Source organism: Arachis hypogaea, chromosome 3 (genome assembly GCF_003086295.3).
Source record: "Arachis hypogaea cultivar Tifrunner chromosome 3, arahy.Tifrunner.gnm2.J5K5, whole genome shotgun sequence".
Taxonomy (NCBI): domain Eukaryota; kingdom Viridiplantae; phylum Streptophyta; class Magnoliopsida; order Fabales; family Fabaceae; genus Arachis; species Arachis hypogaea.
This window is the reverse complement of record NC_092038.1, coordinates 6,667,247-6,681,813: the sequence shown is the minus strand read 5'-3', so window position 1 is coordinate 6,681,813 and position 14,567 is coordinate 6,667,247. Positions and strand designations below refer to the sequence as shown.

At 34.3% G+C, this 14,567-nt stretch overlaps 2 protein-coding genes and 1 long non-coding RNA gene across 5 annotated transcripts; 1 reads left to right on the top strand and 2 right to left on the bottom strand.

Annotated features, from left to right (window-relative positions):
- Positions 1 to 962: 962 nt before the first annotated feature.
- Positions 963 to 1,620, bottom strand: LOC140183702 (uncharacterized). The gene is made up of 2 exons (XR_011879473.1): positions 1,484 to 1,620; positions 963 to 1,309 (listed from the first exon to the last, which is right to left on the bottom strand). It is a non-coding gene; the product is annotated as an uncharacterized lncRNA (long non-coding RNA).
- On the top strand, positions 1,307 to 2,951 carry LOC112789155 (B-box zinc finger protein 20). Of its 2 annotated transcripts, none has more exons than XM_025830927.3 (3): positions 1,307 to 1,899; positions 2,067 to 2,418; positions 2,673 to 2,951. In XM_025830927.3, coding segments are annotated over exons 1-3 (540 nt in total). In that variant the 5' UTR covers positions 1,307 to 1,713; the 3' UTR covers positions 2,675 to 2,951. The 2 variants fall into 2 exon arrangements, with proteins under 2 accessions (XP_025686712.1, XP_025686711.1); XM_025830926.3 differs by having other exon boundaries at positions 2,067 to 2,423.
- A 1,283-nt stretch (positions 2,952 to 4,234) lies between these two features.
- Positions 4,235 to 14,308, bottom strand: LOC112789153 (kinesin-like protein KIN-7D, mitochondrial). 2 transcript variants are annotated; one of them, XM_025830924.3, is made up of 26 exons: positions 14,109 to 14,308; positions 13,644 to 14,008; positions 13,391 to 13,488; positions 13,152 to 13,241; positions 12,868 to 12,920; positions 11,835 to 11,900; positions 11,644 to 11,697; positions 11,372 to 11,431; positions 10,824 to 10,902; positions 10,662 to 10,729; positions 10,351 to 10,407; positions 10,146 to 10,250; positions 9,877 to 9,981; positions 9,579 to 9,686; positions 9,349 to 9,480; positions 9,061 to 9,243; positions 8,482 to 8,685; positions 8,013 to 8,153; positions 6,743 to 6,862; positions 6,575 to 6,628; positions 6,339 to 6,386; positions 6,074 to 6,220; positions 5,107 to 5,823; positions 4,856 to 4,985; positions 4,646 to 4,745; positions 4,235 to 4,542 (listed from the first exon to the last, which is right to left on the bottom strand). In XM_025830924.3, exons 2-25 carry the CDS (start codon positions 13,985 to 13,987, stop codon positions 4,660 to 4,662), a joined length of 3,249 nt encoding a protein of 1,082 aa, XP_025686709.1. In that variant the 5' UTR covers positions 13,988 to 14,008; positions 14,109 to 14,308; the 3' UTR covers positions 4,235 to 4,542; positions 4,646 to 4,659. The 2 variants fall into 2 exon arrangements, with proteins under 2 accessions (XP_025686709.1, XP_025686710.1); XM_025830925.3 differs by having other exon boundaries at positions 6,575 to 6,625.
- Between the last annotated feature and the right edge of the window lie 259 nt (positions 14,309 to 14,567).

The window sequence follows — 14,567 nt, the reverse complement described above, 5'->3', positions numbered from 1 at the left end:
TATCTTCAGACTAGAGGAGGATTCGGCTTTAAGCAGAGAAGAAGAACAGATTTTTCAACATGTTGCATCACTTTTAGTGTTGATTTAGAAATCATCGAGATTCAGATCTGTCTATGTTTCTACTGGTTAAGATTCTTTGTAATCAAACATTAGGCTTACTTTCAGTTTATAGTTCAGCATAGAATTTATCTAATCATCTTCTCTAATTTTAGATCTAATTTATCTCTATCATCTGTAAGTGCCGTTTGGCTTTCCTTTGAATGATATATTTCTTTCTGCCAAAAAAAAAAAATAGTTGTTAGTGTTAAAGAGTAAAGAGCTTTTTAAAATTTTTATAAAACAGATTATCATTTTTTTATAAATGATCTCAATTTTTTTTAGAGGTTAAGTTTGATATATTAATAGTATAAAATATTTTTACAGTCATAAAATTATATTTGTTCTTTTAAATAATTACTATTCACATAATCAATGTAAAAAATAATTATTTTTACTAATATAACCTTATATAATTAGATACATCTATAAAATTATTTTATACCAACAGTACAACAATTTTTTTTTTTCACTTGCCAATGTTATAAATATCGATCTTTACTCATCCAATATCTTCTATCATATTATTATTTCAATTAACTTTCTCTAAAAATTGTATACTAAATAATATACAATTATACACATTTTATGAAAGCAACTAATATAAAACATAGTTAACATACATAATTACCATTAATAATTGGATAAATTATATAGATAAATTGATTAAAAATCAAAATTACACAAATGTCGTAAACTAAATTTAGTTACATGTATATCTAATTAGTCAAACAAGACATGCATATAACTAAATTCAGTTTAAGACATATGCGTAATTTTAATTTTCAATCAATTTATCTATGTAATTTAGTCTTAGGAGTGATATATATAGTTTTAAAGATGTATAACTAGTAAAATCTAGTAGATCATGCAATAAAATAATTCAACTCTGTAAATATGAAATGATTCTATACATACAGGAATCTCGCATAATAAATAGATGCTCTAAGAAGGAAGCTTCATGAATTTGTAAAAGCTGACATTGTCACATTGGTTATGTATCTAATCTATAACCTGAAGGCCATGATCAAAAGCTGAAGCATTCATTCATTCACATCAATGCAATAAAGGAAGAAGATGGTAATGCATGATGCTTGGCCATGCCTCCAAGTTCAGACAAACTCATCACACAATTGAAAGTGAAAGCATTATTATTTCCCATAGAATAATAATAATACCTAGCCAACTTGCTTTGCTCCCCTGCCTCTTTACTCTTTACTCCAAGAAAGAGAAATCCACATGGACATGGACAGAGAGAGAAAGAGATAGAAATTAGAGATATTAATGTATAATATATATAAATAGTAACAGCTACTATTGTCTCTGATATTGATATAGCATTGATCCAGAGTTTTCTATAAGTCAGAGAAAACACACATTTACATACTTCTGAGCTTAGCTGTTTGCTGTTCTCTATGGACCATCACTCCTTAAAACGCCCATAATTCTTTGTCCCCATTTCCCTTTTCTTTTCCGAACCCGCACTATCTATCTATCTCTCTTTTCAAACACACTCACACACTCAGAAGAAGAAGCAAATCAAATCAAACACCAAAAAGAAAAGAAAAGAACAGAAATAATCTATATATAGAGAGAGACAAACTGACAAAGAGTGATATGAAGATCCAGTGTGATGTGTGTCACAAAGTGGAGGCCTCTTTCTTCTGTCCCTCGGATGAAGGAGCTCTATGCCATGGCTGTGATCGCACAATACACTGTGCCAACAAGGTTGCAACCAAACACACGCGCTTCTCTCTGCACCACCCTAACTCCAAAGACGCCCCTCTGTGTGATATCTGCCAAGTAATGCCTTCTTTCTATATTCAATTCATTATTCTAATACTTAGTCACATGTAATTATATATTAAACAACAAAAGAAAAGGTTTAAATAAAGTGTCACATCTAACTTAAAGAAATGTATTAATAAAAAATCTCTTTTTTCTTTTTTTTGGGGGGGTTTAATTTACAGGAGAGACGTGCATATATATTTTGCCAAGAAGACAGAGCGATATTATGCAGTGAATGTGACGTTTCTATCCATGGAGCCAATGAATACACTAAGAAGCATAACAGGTTTCTTCTGACAGGTGTAAAGCTTGGTGCTGCTTCTTCTTCTTCTTCATCAGAGCCAACATCAATGTCCTCGAGTAGAGCCACAACAAGCTCTGAAGCAGCAAATAACCAGAATAATAATAATTATTATATGGGTAGTGACACGGGTTCAGTTTCAACAAGCAGCATTTCTGAGTATTTGATTGAGACCATACCCGGTTACTGCATGGAAGACCTTCTCGATGCTTCATTTCCGCCAAATGGTTTCTGTAAGGTTTGCTATATGCTGGTGCACCATAGCTTATAATAAGATTTCAGAAATTCTTTTAGCTAACTTCAAGTTTCAACACAAATTATTATCACTTATTATTATTTAGTTTGATATTGAAGCTCTAAATTATATGTACAAATGATAATAAGAGACAAAGCTGTTGTCTAAACTAAATATATGCTTGGCTTAGAGCTTTCGAAAACATAAGTTAAAAACCTTTAGTGATGAGGTTGTGTTGTGTGATTTTCACAGGAGTATGAGCAGCAATCATTGTTTCAGGACCGAAATAATGTTCATCACTATGTCAGCATGTGTTCGTTTCCATTGGAAGCATGGTCACCATCATCAACCCCAACTTAGATCTCCTTAGTTTGTGTAACAATTCTAGTAATCTTCCTCAGATGGATGATTATTGTTCGGTAGAAATTGTGGAGATAATGCCAAAAGCAAATACATCCCAAGGATACTCGAATAATTCGAGAAAAGATGGCTTACTCATAACGTAAATGTAAATGCTCCCGTTGATCACAATTCTGTTTGATTTGTTGGGGAATGTTCTCCTGTCTTGTTCTCTTCATTTCTTTCTCGTTTCATCAGCATGACTTACTCCACTTGGCCACTTGTTATAATCATCTCCGCTCCTTAATAAGATACGTCATTCAGCTAATAACTTTAAACTATTAAGTATTAAAGCATTTTATGACCAAAAAGGCAAGCATGCAATCAGTATTTCCGTGTACTTTTTTGTCTTTTGGTATTTTGAGCCCGGCACATGATATACGTCAACTAATTATCAAGTAAACTTAGATTTTAGATTTCACTTTAATTTTTCTTTCTCACTTTAAAGTACTTAATTGTGGTTTATACTTTATAGTATCTTGTTTTCTCTTAAAATTCAGTTCGCAACTTCATTTATTCTTCCGTGACCACCTTTTCTTTTTCCCTTGGTCGAATTCTTGTGTGTATACTTGAAACCAACTACGATTGAAACGAACTCTGCTGTTTTCAACACTTCTGAAATCCTAGAAATCTGTATTGCTTTTCTTTTCTTTTCTCGGGGTTCCAGAATCTGTATTGTTAGGAATCTCACCTACTGGCAATGCCAATTTGGCATTAGTATGCCACCGACTCTAGTTTGTTTGATGCACCCAAGTAGACCATGGAACTTCAACCCCTTTTACAATTTTTTTTTTCGAAAAAAAGGACCACAATCTTCAATGGCGTTTCAATGTTGAAAAAGGAGAAATCAATTGCTTATACCAAGGTAGATAGATCAGAGATCTGAAGGTTGCTTTTTGTCTACTTATTGCGTTTAATTTTACTTAGGTTTTATTCCTTTATAATTTCAAACCTCCCCAAAATCGGTTTTTTCTTAATTATCAAAAATTAAGCACAAGAACCAGTATTGATTTTTGGAAATAGCCAAAGAACCTGTATCCCATAGCATTTTCTTCAATTACTAATAAACTGGGAGTTTGAACTCGAGCAGCACCTGCAAAACCACCAGATACTTCCGAGAAAAGATTTTAGATACGAGAGCATCTGAGTTTATTATTTTTTATCATCACTTAATCATTAACTTAATTTTGTTAGTCTAATTTCTTTAATCTAGTAATCCAATAATATATTTTATCTCATACTTTTAAATATTAATAACTAATCAATGGCAAAAAATAATAAATTCTGATAACCCTCTAGTATTCCTCATTAGATACCTCAAGATAAACTTGGACAATGAGATAACAATGCCTACATCTTCATACCTTGTGCACGAGTAGAAAATTATATACCCAAAAACATTTGAATGTAAAATATCAAAAGCAAAGGGAGAGAGGTAAAACCTCACTTGTCTAATATGATTTAGGCATCCATGATATACAACAAAAATCAGCAACGCACATTGTGCTCAAGTACTTGAGCATTGCTGTTTACAGTTTACAGACACCCTTTCCTTTTTCCATTTTACATTTCCCCACCCCTTCATTTCACCTTATTATACAGCTTAAAGGGGTATAGTAAAAGAAAGATAACAATATACCTTTAAAACAGATTTACATACAAGCAAACTAAGAAAAGAATTCCACCTGTAAAAGGGGATATAATAATTCAATAGGATAAAATCCTGCAGAAAATTGGACAGGCAAAAGTAAGTTATAATTTCGTACTTGTAGGTTATAACATTTGAATGCGGCTCAGAAAGGTATGATAAAAGAATTGCACAATACCTCTGTTAGAACGGTCAGGATGTAAAAGCAAAAAGCCTGTCTTCAATATTAGTGCGGCATATTGGACACTCGGAACAAGCTAGTGAACACGATTTACACACTGAAAATGCAATCAGGCTGTTAATTCAGAGTAACAAATTTAAACCCAAAATGAAAACATCCTAAAGTTTGATATCGGAAAAAACACATACTAGTGAGGAAAATACTTACAACAAAAATGACGGCATGGAAGAAGAATTGCAGCAGTTGAAGATTCAAAACATACTTTGCATGTATGGGAATTGGCATCTCCGTTGCTAAGGTGTTTGAGTTCTTTTTCCTTCATCTCTTGCATGCGTGACTGAAATCATAGATCACAATAAAATCTTTCATAGATAATCCTATTCAGTCCAAAATAGTAATGATAGTAAGAGTTCGAATTTTCCCAAGATAAGAAGGCACAAAACAATGCAGAGTTTTACCTTTAGATGAGCGACCGAGGGTTCTTCATTAGGAATTTCATTTTCTGGTTTTGAAAAATCCCCATTCTGCTCCATGAGGACAATATTAGTTTCATTGCCATTATTCATAAAATCATTCATATGTGATTCCCCAGCACTATTTTTTTCATCAATGTTTGTTTCTGAGACACAACCGCCTTCTTTTTTTAGCTTAGCAACAAGCACCCACATATTTGCTAAATCATTCTCTAAGGCAGCTTCTCTGTTCTTGGCCTCTTCGACCCTTTTCCTGTACTCATCTTCCACAAATTCCTTTTCAGCTAATGCGGCCTCAAGAACTGCCTCTCTTTGTTTCCTAGCCTGCAGTTCCATCTTCAGATCCTCAAAATCAAGACTCCATGATCCAAACTCGTCCAGACTAGCTCTGCTGGAAGTTCTTCCCTTCCTTCCAGACCTTACATCATTGTGCTTGCGATTAACACCATTAGCAGTTGGCACAAAAGCACTTCGAGTGTTGGCCAACTCTCGAGCAGCCATCAATTCTTTTTCCAACTTAGCATTCTGCAATGAAAGTTTTGTCACTTCCCCTGCCAAAGTCTTCAGTTCCACAGCAGCTGCAGAGGCCAGTTCTTTGGCATAACAAGCCTCTTCTGAGAGTTTTTGGTTCTGCACGTGCAACCCACTATTCTCTTCTGACAGATGCACTTGCTCCAGCTTCAAGTTTTCATTCTCAATCTCCTGAAAAGAGAAGAAAAATGTCAATTAGGTAAAACAATCAAATTAAACAGTAAAAAGGACTTTACAGGATATGCAAACTTCGTTTACGCAGAGAATCTGGAAAGTGACCATACATATTAATCCTAACATGCAACTTCGTCAATAACAATAGACAAAATACAGGAGTGTACTGACCAAGGTCAGGGAAACATTAACCCATGGAAGAAATACATTAAAACCAAATCCTTTCAAGCAATGAACTCTCAGTTACCTGTGATTTTATTTTTCTTTTCAACTCGTCAATGTTTTCTTCCAAGGGATGTTGATCGTTAAACCCCAATGTAGTGCCACTACTAAATGTTGCAAGTTGCTCCTCTAGGAACTTGACCTTTTCTTGCAATTCACTAATTTCAGAACACTATCAACAAATACAACATGTCAAAGAAGGGTGTCAACACAGCTCAGTAATAGTGGCAGTTTTTGTGGCATTTTCCAATTTTAAGACAGAAGGAAACACTCAAAATATAACCACGTACCTTGTCATTTAATTGTTCTTGAAGGACACGGTTGTCCGCAGATTTTATCTGTAGATATATTTAGAAAATAGATTATGTACCACAATTAATAAATTCATATACTGCACATTGAGAATATAAATTGTGAAATACAATGGCAGGATATGACAATAAAACAAGAAGTCAAATCTGTGAGTAAATTGGTGGCTCAAGATGAAAAATCAACATTGTTCTTATATTGCTGAAATACTACTTACTTCCAGCTCAAACTCCTTTTCATTACATTGAGTCATTAATCTTGTGATTGTCTGCTGGAACCAAGAACGAGAAAAGAAAAACAGGTATAAATGACCCTATCACTGAATACACGTAGTATAAAAACTTCTAAATGAAAACAGATATAAGAGAATATATCAAGATGGCACCTGCTGCATTTCAACCAGCGATGAGCTAGCGACAGAAGATTCACCACTCTCTATTATTCTTTGTTCTAAAAGTTTCATTTGCTTCTTTTTTTCTTGGATATCTTGTTCCAAATTCTCAATCTGTAGCGGGAAACAAAAATCAAAATTAGCAACAAACTGTATATGTCATCGTGTGGAAAATACATGCATAAGAAGTGCTTGGCATCACTGTAAAATGTGTATGACATCTAAGAAATTATGTAATATACCATCACCCTAGTTTTATACCATTATCCAATCCAATATATGCTTCTATACATAAAAATTTTAAGTTGAGTGTAGTTAGTCAAATATTATGATGTTATATGATTAAACATGAGTATAGTATTTTCATATATATTTTCACTATAATTCTTTTATACGAATATAATTTTAATCAGCGATAATGTACAAGCATCCCCTTTCTTTTCACAATAATGGTATAATTTATGGTATGTGTAAGGTATTACCAACCAAGGTCAAGATCTGCTTCCAGATTTGTTCAGTACGTACGAATTATAAATTGCATGTCACTAACAATTTCCAAACAAAATACAAAACAGGTAAAGCAACCGAGTAATACTCTATTATGATATAGGAAAACCTGATTAGATAATTGGCTAAAGTAAGATAGAAATTATATACAAAACCATGAGTTTTGCAAGATAATAGTAAATAATTTCTGAAAGATGTTTTTTTTTATTAGTGGAACACCGAACACGCTATTGGAAACCTATGTTTTCCTTTTACAATATTGAAAATCAATACTATTTTCAATTTAAAATCCTTTATAAAATATTATCGCTTAGTCTTTCCCTTCCACAAAAGTTTCCCGATCCAAATTTAATTGCCCCTTCTCGGATGGCTCGAAATTCAGTCCATGCATCCCTTTGCTTGAAAACTCTCCCCTCTCCCGTTAGGTAAAAATTGAAAGTGTGAGAAAAAAATAACCAAGCACGTTTTCACGTATCCCAAAAACAGAAAAAGATAATAGAAAAACTGCACTCCCCAACATGTACGTCATATTTCTGTATACCATGTAAGCATACACCTCTAATTTTGTCGTATCGTGCATCATTCTAATTGCCTTCATGGTAAAATTAAGAGTTAAGACTACTACATTAGACATTTAGACCTACTCAAACCGAGAAATTAAAATCTCTCTCATGTGGATCAAAACAAGAACATTTTGGTCCCTAGAATCTAAGAAGTTCCAATACGAAGCATCATAGCTTGAGAAACGGTATAATACCTGTTGTTTGGAGTTTTCTGGGTCATTTAAAGATTGCTCCATCAAGCGCTTCAGAGTGCTTGTACTGAAAGCAATATCTCCAGCAAGCAACTTTACTTGCTCGACAAGAAGATCAACCTGATCGGACATCGTCACCCCTCCCTGCAATTCAGTAGGAAGTCAAAAACGTATTTATTTGGTGAACAGGTGCGTAGTAACGAACCGCTACATGTAACTATGTAAGTAACAGGACATGCCATTGAGACTAATTAGCATCCAACAATACTGTGTTTAAAACATCTAAGGAACTTTAGTACAATGGAACTGTAACTCTTGACCTACAACTGAGGGTAAAAAGAAAATTTTTAAATTTGTTCCGGGGAGATGAATTATTTTTACGAGTCCCAGGTATCCCTCAATTAGGTCCTAAAATTAATATACATATTCCAAAATTGAAACATTTTATATGCAAACTATGAAATTAATATACCGCTGGGAGCCTTGCTCTGGTGATCAGTTCACCAGCTTGTGTTGATTCAGTAATAATACTGCTAGTTGGGGAGAGTTCATCGTTCCATTTACTTGATGATCTTCTATGTCTAACATCGTAAGGCAGTTCAGATGACATTGTGGAACCCTCTTTTTTATTCTCATTTTCAATCAAAAGAGATCCATCAACAAGGGTATCAAATTTCTGAATTGAAGAGAGAAAAAACAAAAAGAATCAATATGCTAGGTTTACAATCATGTTAACATATTCCAGTCTTCCAGAGGAGAGTACTCCCACAATGAAAGGCTCCTTTGAAGGAATATACTTTCCTAAAAGATAAAATTATATTTACATGTAGTTAAGGACTCAACATCTTAATTAGCCTACAAGCTCAAGATGTTAGTAGGTGTAAACTGTAAAGTGTGTCAGCAAGGAGAAAACACTTGTCCACTTCATAAAAGGCTTTATTTCAGACAAACATTAATGTCTGAGAATAACAAGGACTTCAAATTATTGCAGTTCAGGATAAATATTAAGAGGATGGTACAACATATCCATGCTATTGAATGAGGAACTCACATCATCCTCACCAAGAGAGAGGCTTCGCTGGTGGCTAGGAACATCAGTTAGATAACCAGGAATAGAATTCTTTGATGAAACCAGAATAAGCTTGGTTAGCCTCTGGATCCTACTCATAAGAGCAACCTTAGCTTCTTCCTCTTCTTCCAATCTTGATTGCATTTTCACTTGACCTTCTTCCAACTATTCCAATCAAAGTATAGAATAAGTAGAAGATCCCAATAAATAATCAGGAAAAAAAAACTTCAAAAAGAATGAATAAGAAATGTATTAAGGGGATGTTAAAACCTGCTGCTTTAAGCTCATAATCTCCTCGGGGTTGACACCGACAAGAATGCCCTTCCTTAGCTGATCAAGTTCTTGTTTGAGGATTGAAATTTCTCTTTGGTATTTCTTAATTAGAGATTTTTCATCAATGATCTGTTTTAACAAACAATTCACAAGTGAATTAGGAACCTCCTCATGCACAAGCATATCTAGGTGCAGTACTGCAGCTAATTAATAATTTTAGAATGAACCTTATTACGTGAGGCATATATTTCTACACGCTTCGCCCTGCTGGCAAACTTCAAGGTGTTATGAGTTTCCTCCATGTTACTCGATGCTGGAGTTACTGTGCATATAAGCTGAAAATTCACAGTTCATCAATTTTAATGATTTGATGCTCATGTAGCCTGTCTAACAACGTTACAACATATACATGAGAAGGAAGAAAGTAAGAGAAAACCTATTAAAAAGCCATAGCCCCACTTAATTAGCATAAGGAAGAAATACAGTTGAACAATTGAACCAAAGTGGAGTAAAACCCAAACTCACTGAAACATGGCCATGCCCACTTAGTGAAGACTGCAGGAGGCGGGTAAGCTTTGAGTCTCGATATGGAACATGAGATGCTTTCCCCTCACTTAATTTTCCTATAACCTTCACATTGACAGCATAAAATCAGAATTTCAAGAGGCACATTTTCCATTTTGTTTGCAAAGATATAAATTGTAGACAATCCAACAGCTGGTAACATATGTCCAAACAAAATGCCAGAACAAACTAATCCACAACCAAAAACAGAAGAACAGTAAGACACCTACAGTTCCAAGTGTCAGAAGACTTTTGTTTATGTAAGATCCTTCTTTTCTTCTTAGTCCAGTTGTTTCAGTTTTTGAGCTCTCTGATCCAGCAAGATCAATCAAGTTCTGATCAAAGAAACACAAACACGCACAAAATGAGAACAGTCAAACAATTTTTATTATTTATCATATATATGGTAACATCTAAAAAAAAACATTCGCATACAAGCTGAGAGAAGATCACTCCATCATATTCATCACCATGGGCACTGCTTTCAATCATCTGCAAATGTAAGATAACAGAAAATGTTGCATGTAAAACAACGGTTGGTTTGACAAGGTCCAAGAGAGCAATAAAATACAGTAACTAGCAATCATCACACGTTTAACCAGCATGTACATATAAAATAATCACTCGTGCAATATATCCTGCCTCAGGTTGTGACTAAGCTATATTTCCGATTAGTAAAATTGAATCAGGTGTATAATCCAGTGCTTTGTTACTAGATTATAATACTAATATACTAAGATTCTTACAAGTGTAAAAATCGTATGACTTCGGCTGCTGAACAGATTAAAATTGTTTGACCCAACATGACGATGCTCTGCCATCAAACATGTTTGTTAAGTTTCTGAATCAACAATTAAAGCATGAGTACAAATGGAGGAAAATATTCTGTCATCACTCATCAGTTATACCTTCTCCAGCAGCAATAAAAGAAAGGGCATGTCCTGGCGATAAAACAACTTCTTCCTTTATACCCTCCACATAAGTACCCTGAAATTCAAGCCAATATAAATCATCAATTATACTTTAAACAAGTCCTTAGAAATTTTGATATAATTTTAATGAACTTTTTGGTACAAAATACAAAAAAGATTTATCTTGTTGAAACAACAAATACTGTAACTATTAAAAAAAACAAGTGGAAGGTAAAAAAGTGAACACCCTACAGATGAATATAATGTAAGGGGAAAGAGTAGAAGGTTAGAAAAAAGAGAATCAAAGAGCAAAACCAATATTAATCAACTGAAAGAAACAAGACATTCTATAGTCCTAAGTCCATGTATAGATCTGATGCCACATTATAGAGACAATCAGAAATATCAGTGTTCATGTATTCAAAGACAACTAAGAGCAACATAACAGGTGGTTCATGTTGATTCCAATTTCCAAGATATGGAAAGAATGAACCCAAAATATAAATTAGATTTCAGTTTCAATTATATAAGAATAAGAAAGAAACCTGTGCATCTTCTCTAACACGCAAATTTTGGCCAGTTGGGTCAAGCAAGTCATTTATCACCTGATATACCAAGCAGAAACAGCCAAAAAGAATCTATGTTAAAACCAAAACTTCAAAGAAAATTTCAGACAGTATAGCTTGCAAGTGTCACAAAGTGATAGAGACACATATGTAAGACAGAAAGTGTTGCAGGAGTCAAGACAAGTACGAATCAAAGTACAAAATCATGTTCAGGAAATAGACAGTGGAGCAAAGAAATGTTCAGCGTTTACCTCATTGTATATTTCCAGATATGAAACTCGGAGTAAAAACTCTCTTCCTGGAGTCTGCAGCAAACACAATTAGCCATTCCAAGCAGAATATCATAATGCAAATGAATGACAAAATACTACTACATAACCAAAATAACAGCAACATAACAATAACCAAAGTTGTTAAGTATGCATGAAAATTGAAAACTCACATCTTGTATTATGCTGAAAACGTCTTTTATAGCCAATGGTATAATACCAGGAAAATCTTGGTCTCCCTGCACATATCGTTGTTCACAAGCAAATCATAAACAGCACAACCGAGGAGATGACATTAATTTTTTATTAATAAAAGAACATAACTAAGAAGAGCATTTTCTAGGCAGAAAATTATTTGAAGCAGAGACAATAAATATGTATTTAATAAACAGCTGTAAGAACTAAGAAGAGTTGTTAACCAAACATTTGAATACCAAAGAATGCTAATTTGTCTCCAGAGTTGACATATTTAGATGCAGTATTTAGCTGAGGTAGTAGACCTAAAATTTTGGCTGCTAATTTCATGAATGGTTTAATCTCTAATCTAACAATTCAGTTACAGTGTATGATCCTTATCCAAAGTTAACATGAATTAGACTAGAAAAATTCTCTACTTCCAGCAAATTCATTCGACTTACACCGAATAAACAAATTCCTCTCTAACTTATCAAAGCCAAATGTTCAGTTATATTTCTTTCAATTCTACCAGCTTAACTATGTCTGATAAGTCTGTTTCAAATTATCAATTTCTGGTGAAAATGATTCAGTACTCGAAATTTTTCCATTTGTAAAATTATTGGACCATAACTAACATTGTCGCCGTGTATTTAGCCAAATTGCATGATACACGAAACTACCAAGTACCAAAACAATTATCTTGATATCCTCTATCTTAAGAAATATATACGTCAATACAACCCAAAGATGTTTAGATTTCCATATAGTTCTTATTTATTAGTTAGCCTCAGAATCATATGTAAGCATTGAACTTTGACATCATCACAAAATTACTAACATATCTAAAAGGCCTCAACTTTCAAATGAGCTACAGCACACAAGCCTGTAGCTCGTAGGAAAAATATATGTACTCAATACAAACTTCTGAGTTGTCGTGAAGACGTAACACACAACAAATTGAATTACATCAGAAATTCCAAATAAAAATGACAAACATGGAATGCGTTGATTTTAAAAAGTGACACTTACATGCATAGTATGTGTCTTGCCACTACTTGTCACACCGTAGGCAAACACGGTTCCTGCAATATTTACCGCATGTTATGCTCCAGACTCAACAAACTCCAACACAACCACTTGAACACCAAACCAGTATATATTAATCATTGCAAACTATTCCATCCAATCAATGCATCACTGAAACTAGAGGAACTTTCATCAATGCAGTGCAATGAAATACATTGACATTACAAAAAATAACACTTACACTCGCATTGTGATATGATTTTGAATCAGATAATAACATCACATACCGTTAACGCCTTCCATGGCAGCCCTCACCACAGGTTTGGCTGCTACTTCATACACCTCATCAGTACTTGTGTGCGGTCCAAACACTCTATCTACAGCAAAATCAAATCGAAAATTTTATCATCGATCACCATAATTCCTAGCCGTAATTTTAACATCATATTTTTAGCCAATTTACTACCACTATAACCACAAAATTGCATCCAATACAATAATAGAAAGAATCAAAAATGGAAAATACCGAATGCATATGCAGTAGCTGGATGATACTCATTCCTCACGATCTTATCACCATCCGCATACCACGCGATCTCATCCCCTCTCTGGTACTCTCTTTCACTGCATCAAAGCAAACACCGCAACCGAACTACGCAGTCACATTTTATTTCAAAAATAGCATAATGCTTTAAACAAAACAATCAAAGAACGCAGATTCTATCTCATTTACACAGCTAATGGATCTGATACCGTAAATCGCAGATCTAAAGCATTACCTCAACGGTCTGAACCGAATCGTCACCGAAATGCTGTCCCGAGAGGTCGACGAATCCAGAGGCTCCGCGATCGCCTCGTCCTCCATTCCGAACTCCACCGGCGAAGGACACATCGCGTCGTAGTAGTTTGACTCGCTGAAACCGTGACTCGGAGTGGCAGATCGGCCACCGAGTCCGGCTCCGGAGTTGAAGAACGATGAGGCAGAAGAAGAGCACGAGCGAGGCATCAACTTACCGTTCATGAAGGAAGAAGAAGTGGAAGAGGCAGGGGAGTAATAAGGAGTGTTTGAGAGTTTGCGGTGCGAGAATGGCGAGCTGCTCCTTGCTCGTGAGGACGATGCCATTGAGTTCACTAGCCCGAGTTACTGAGTCAGGGAAAACTCGCAGAATGTTAAATGAAGAAGAGTTGAAATGATAAATAAAAAGATGAAGAAGAAGCAGAATAGCATGTGTCAGAACTCTCACATGGACATTGGAACAAAAGCGAAGAACATTTGGTTCTCTTTTCTTTCTTTGTTCACTTTGACGCTTTAGGATATTATTCTAGCAGAAAGAAAGTGAGTGTGTGTGTTGAGTGTTGAGTGTGGGTTTCGTCTTCTCTAAGACAAACAAAGTTCAGTAGAAGAGAGAGAAGCTGGGTGGTTGAAGCGGAAGAAGATGAGACTAGTGAGAGAATGTAGGAGAAGGTGACTCGGTTTAAATTTTTTTAAAATTCTCAAGAAATAAAAAATACTAAAAAATTATTAAAATTTATTATTTTTGTTCATTATTTTTAATTATGATTTATGAATCTAATTTTTTTTAATTTAATAATATATTTTAATTTATATTTTTAAATATTAATAATTAATTAATAATAAATTCTAATAATTTTTATCATTTCTCAAAAATAATTTCACTGGTTTTCGAACTCTTTTGTTGGAA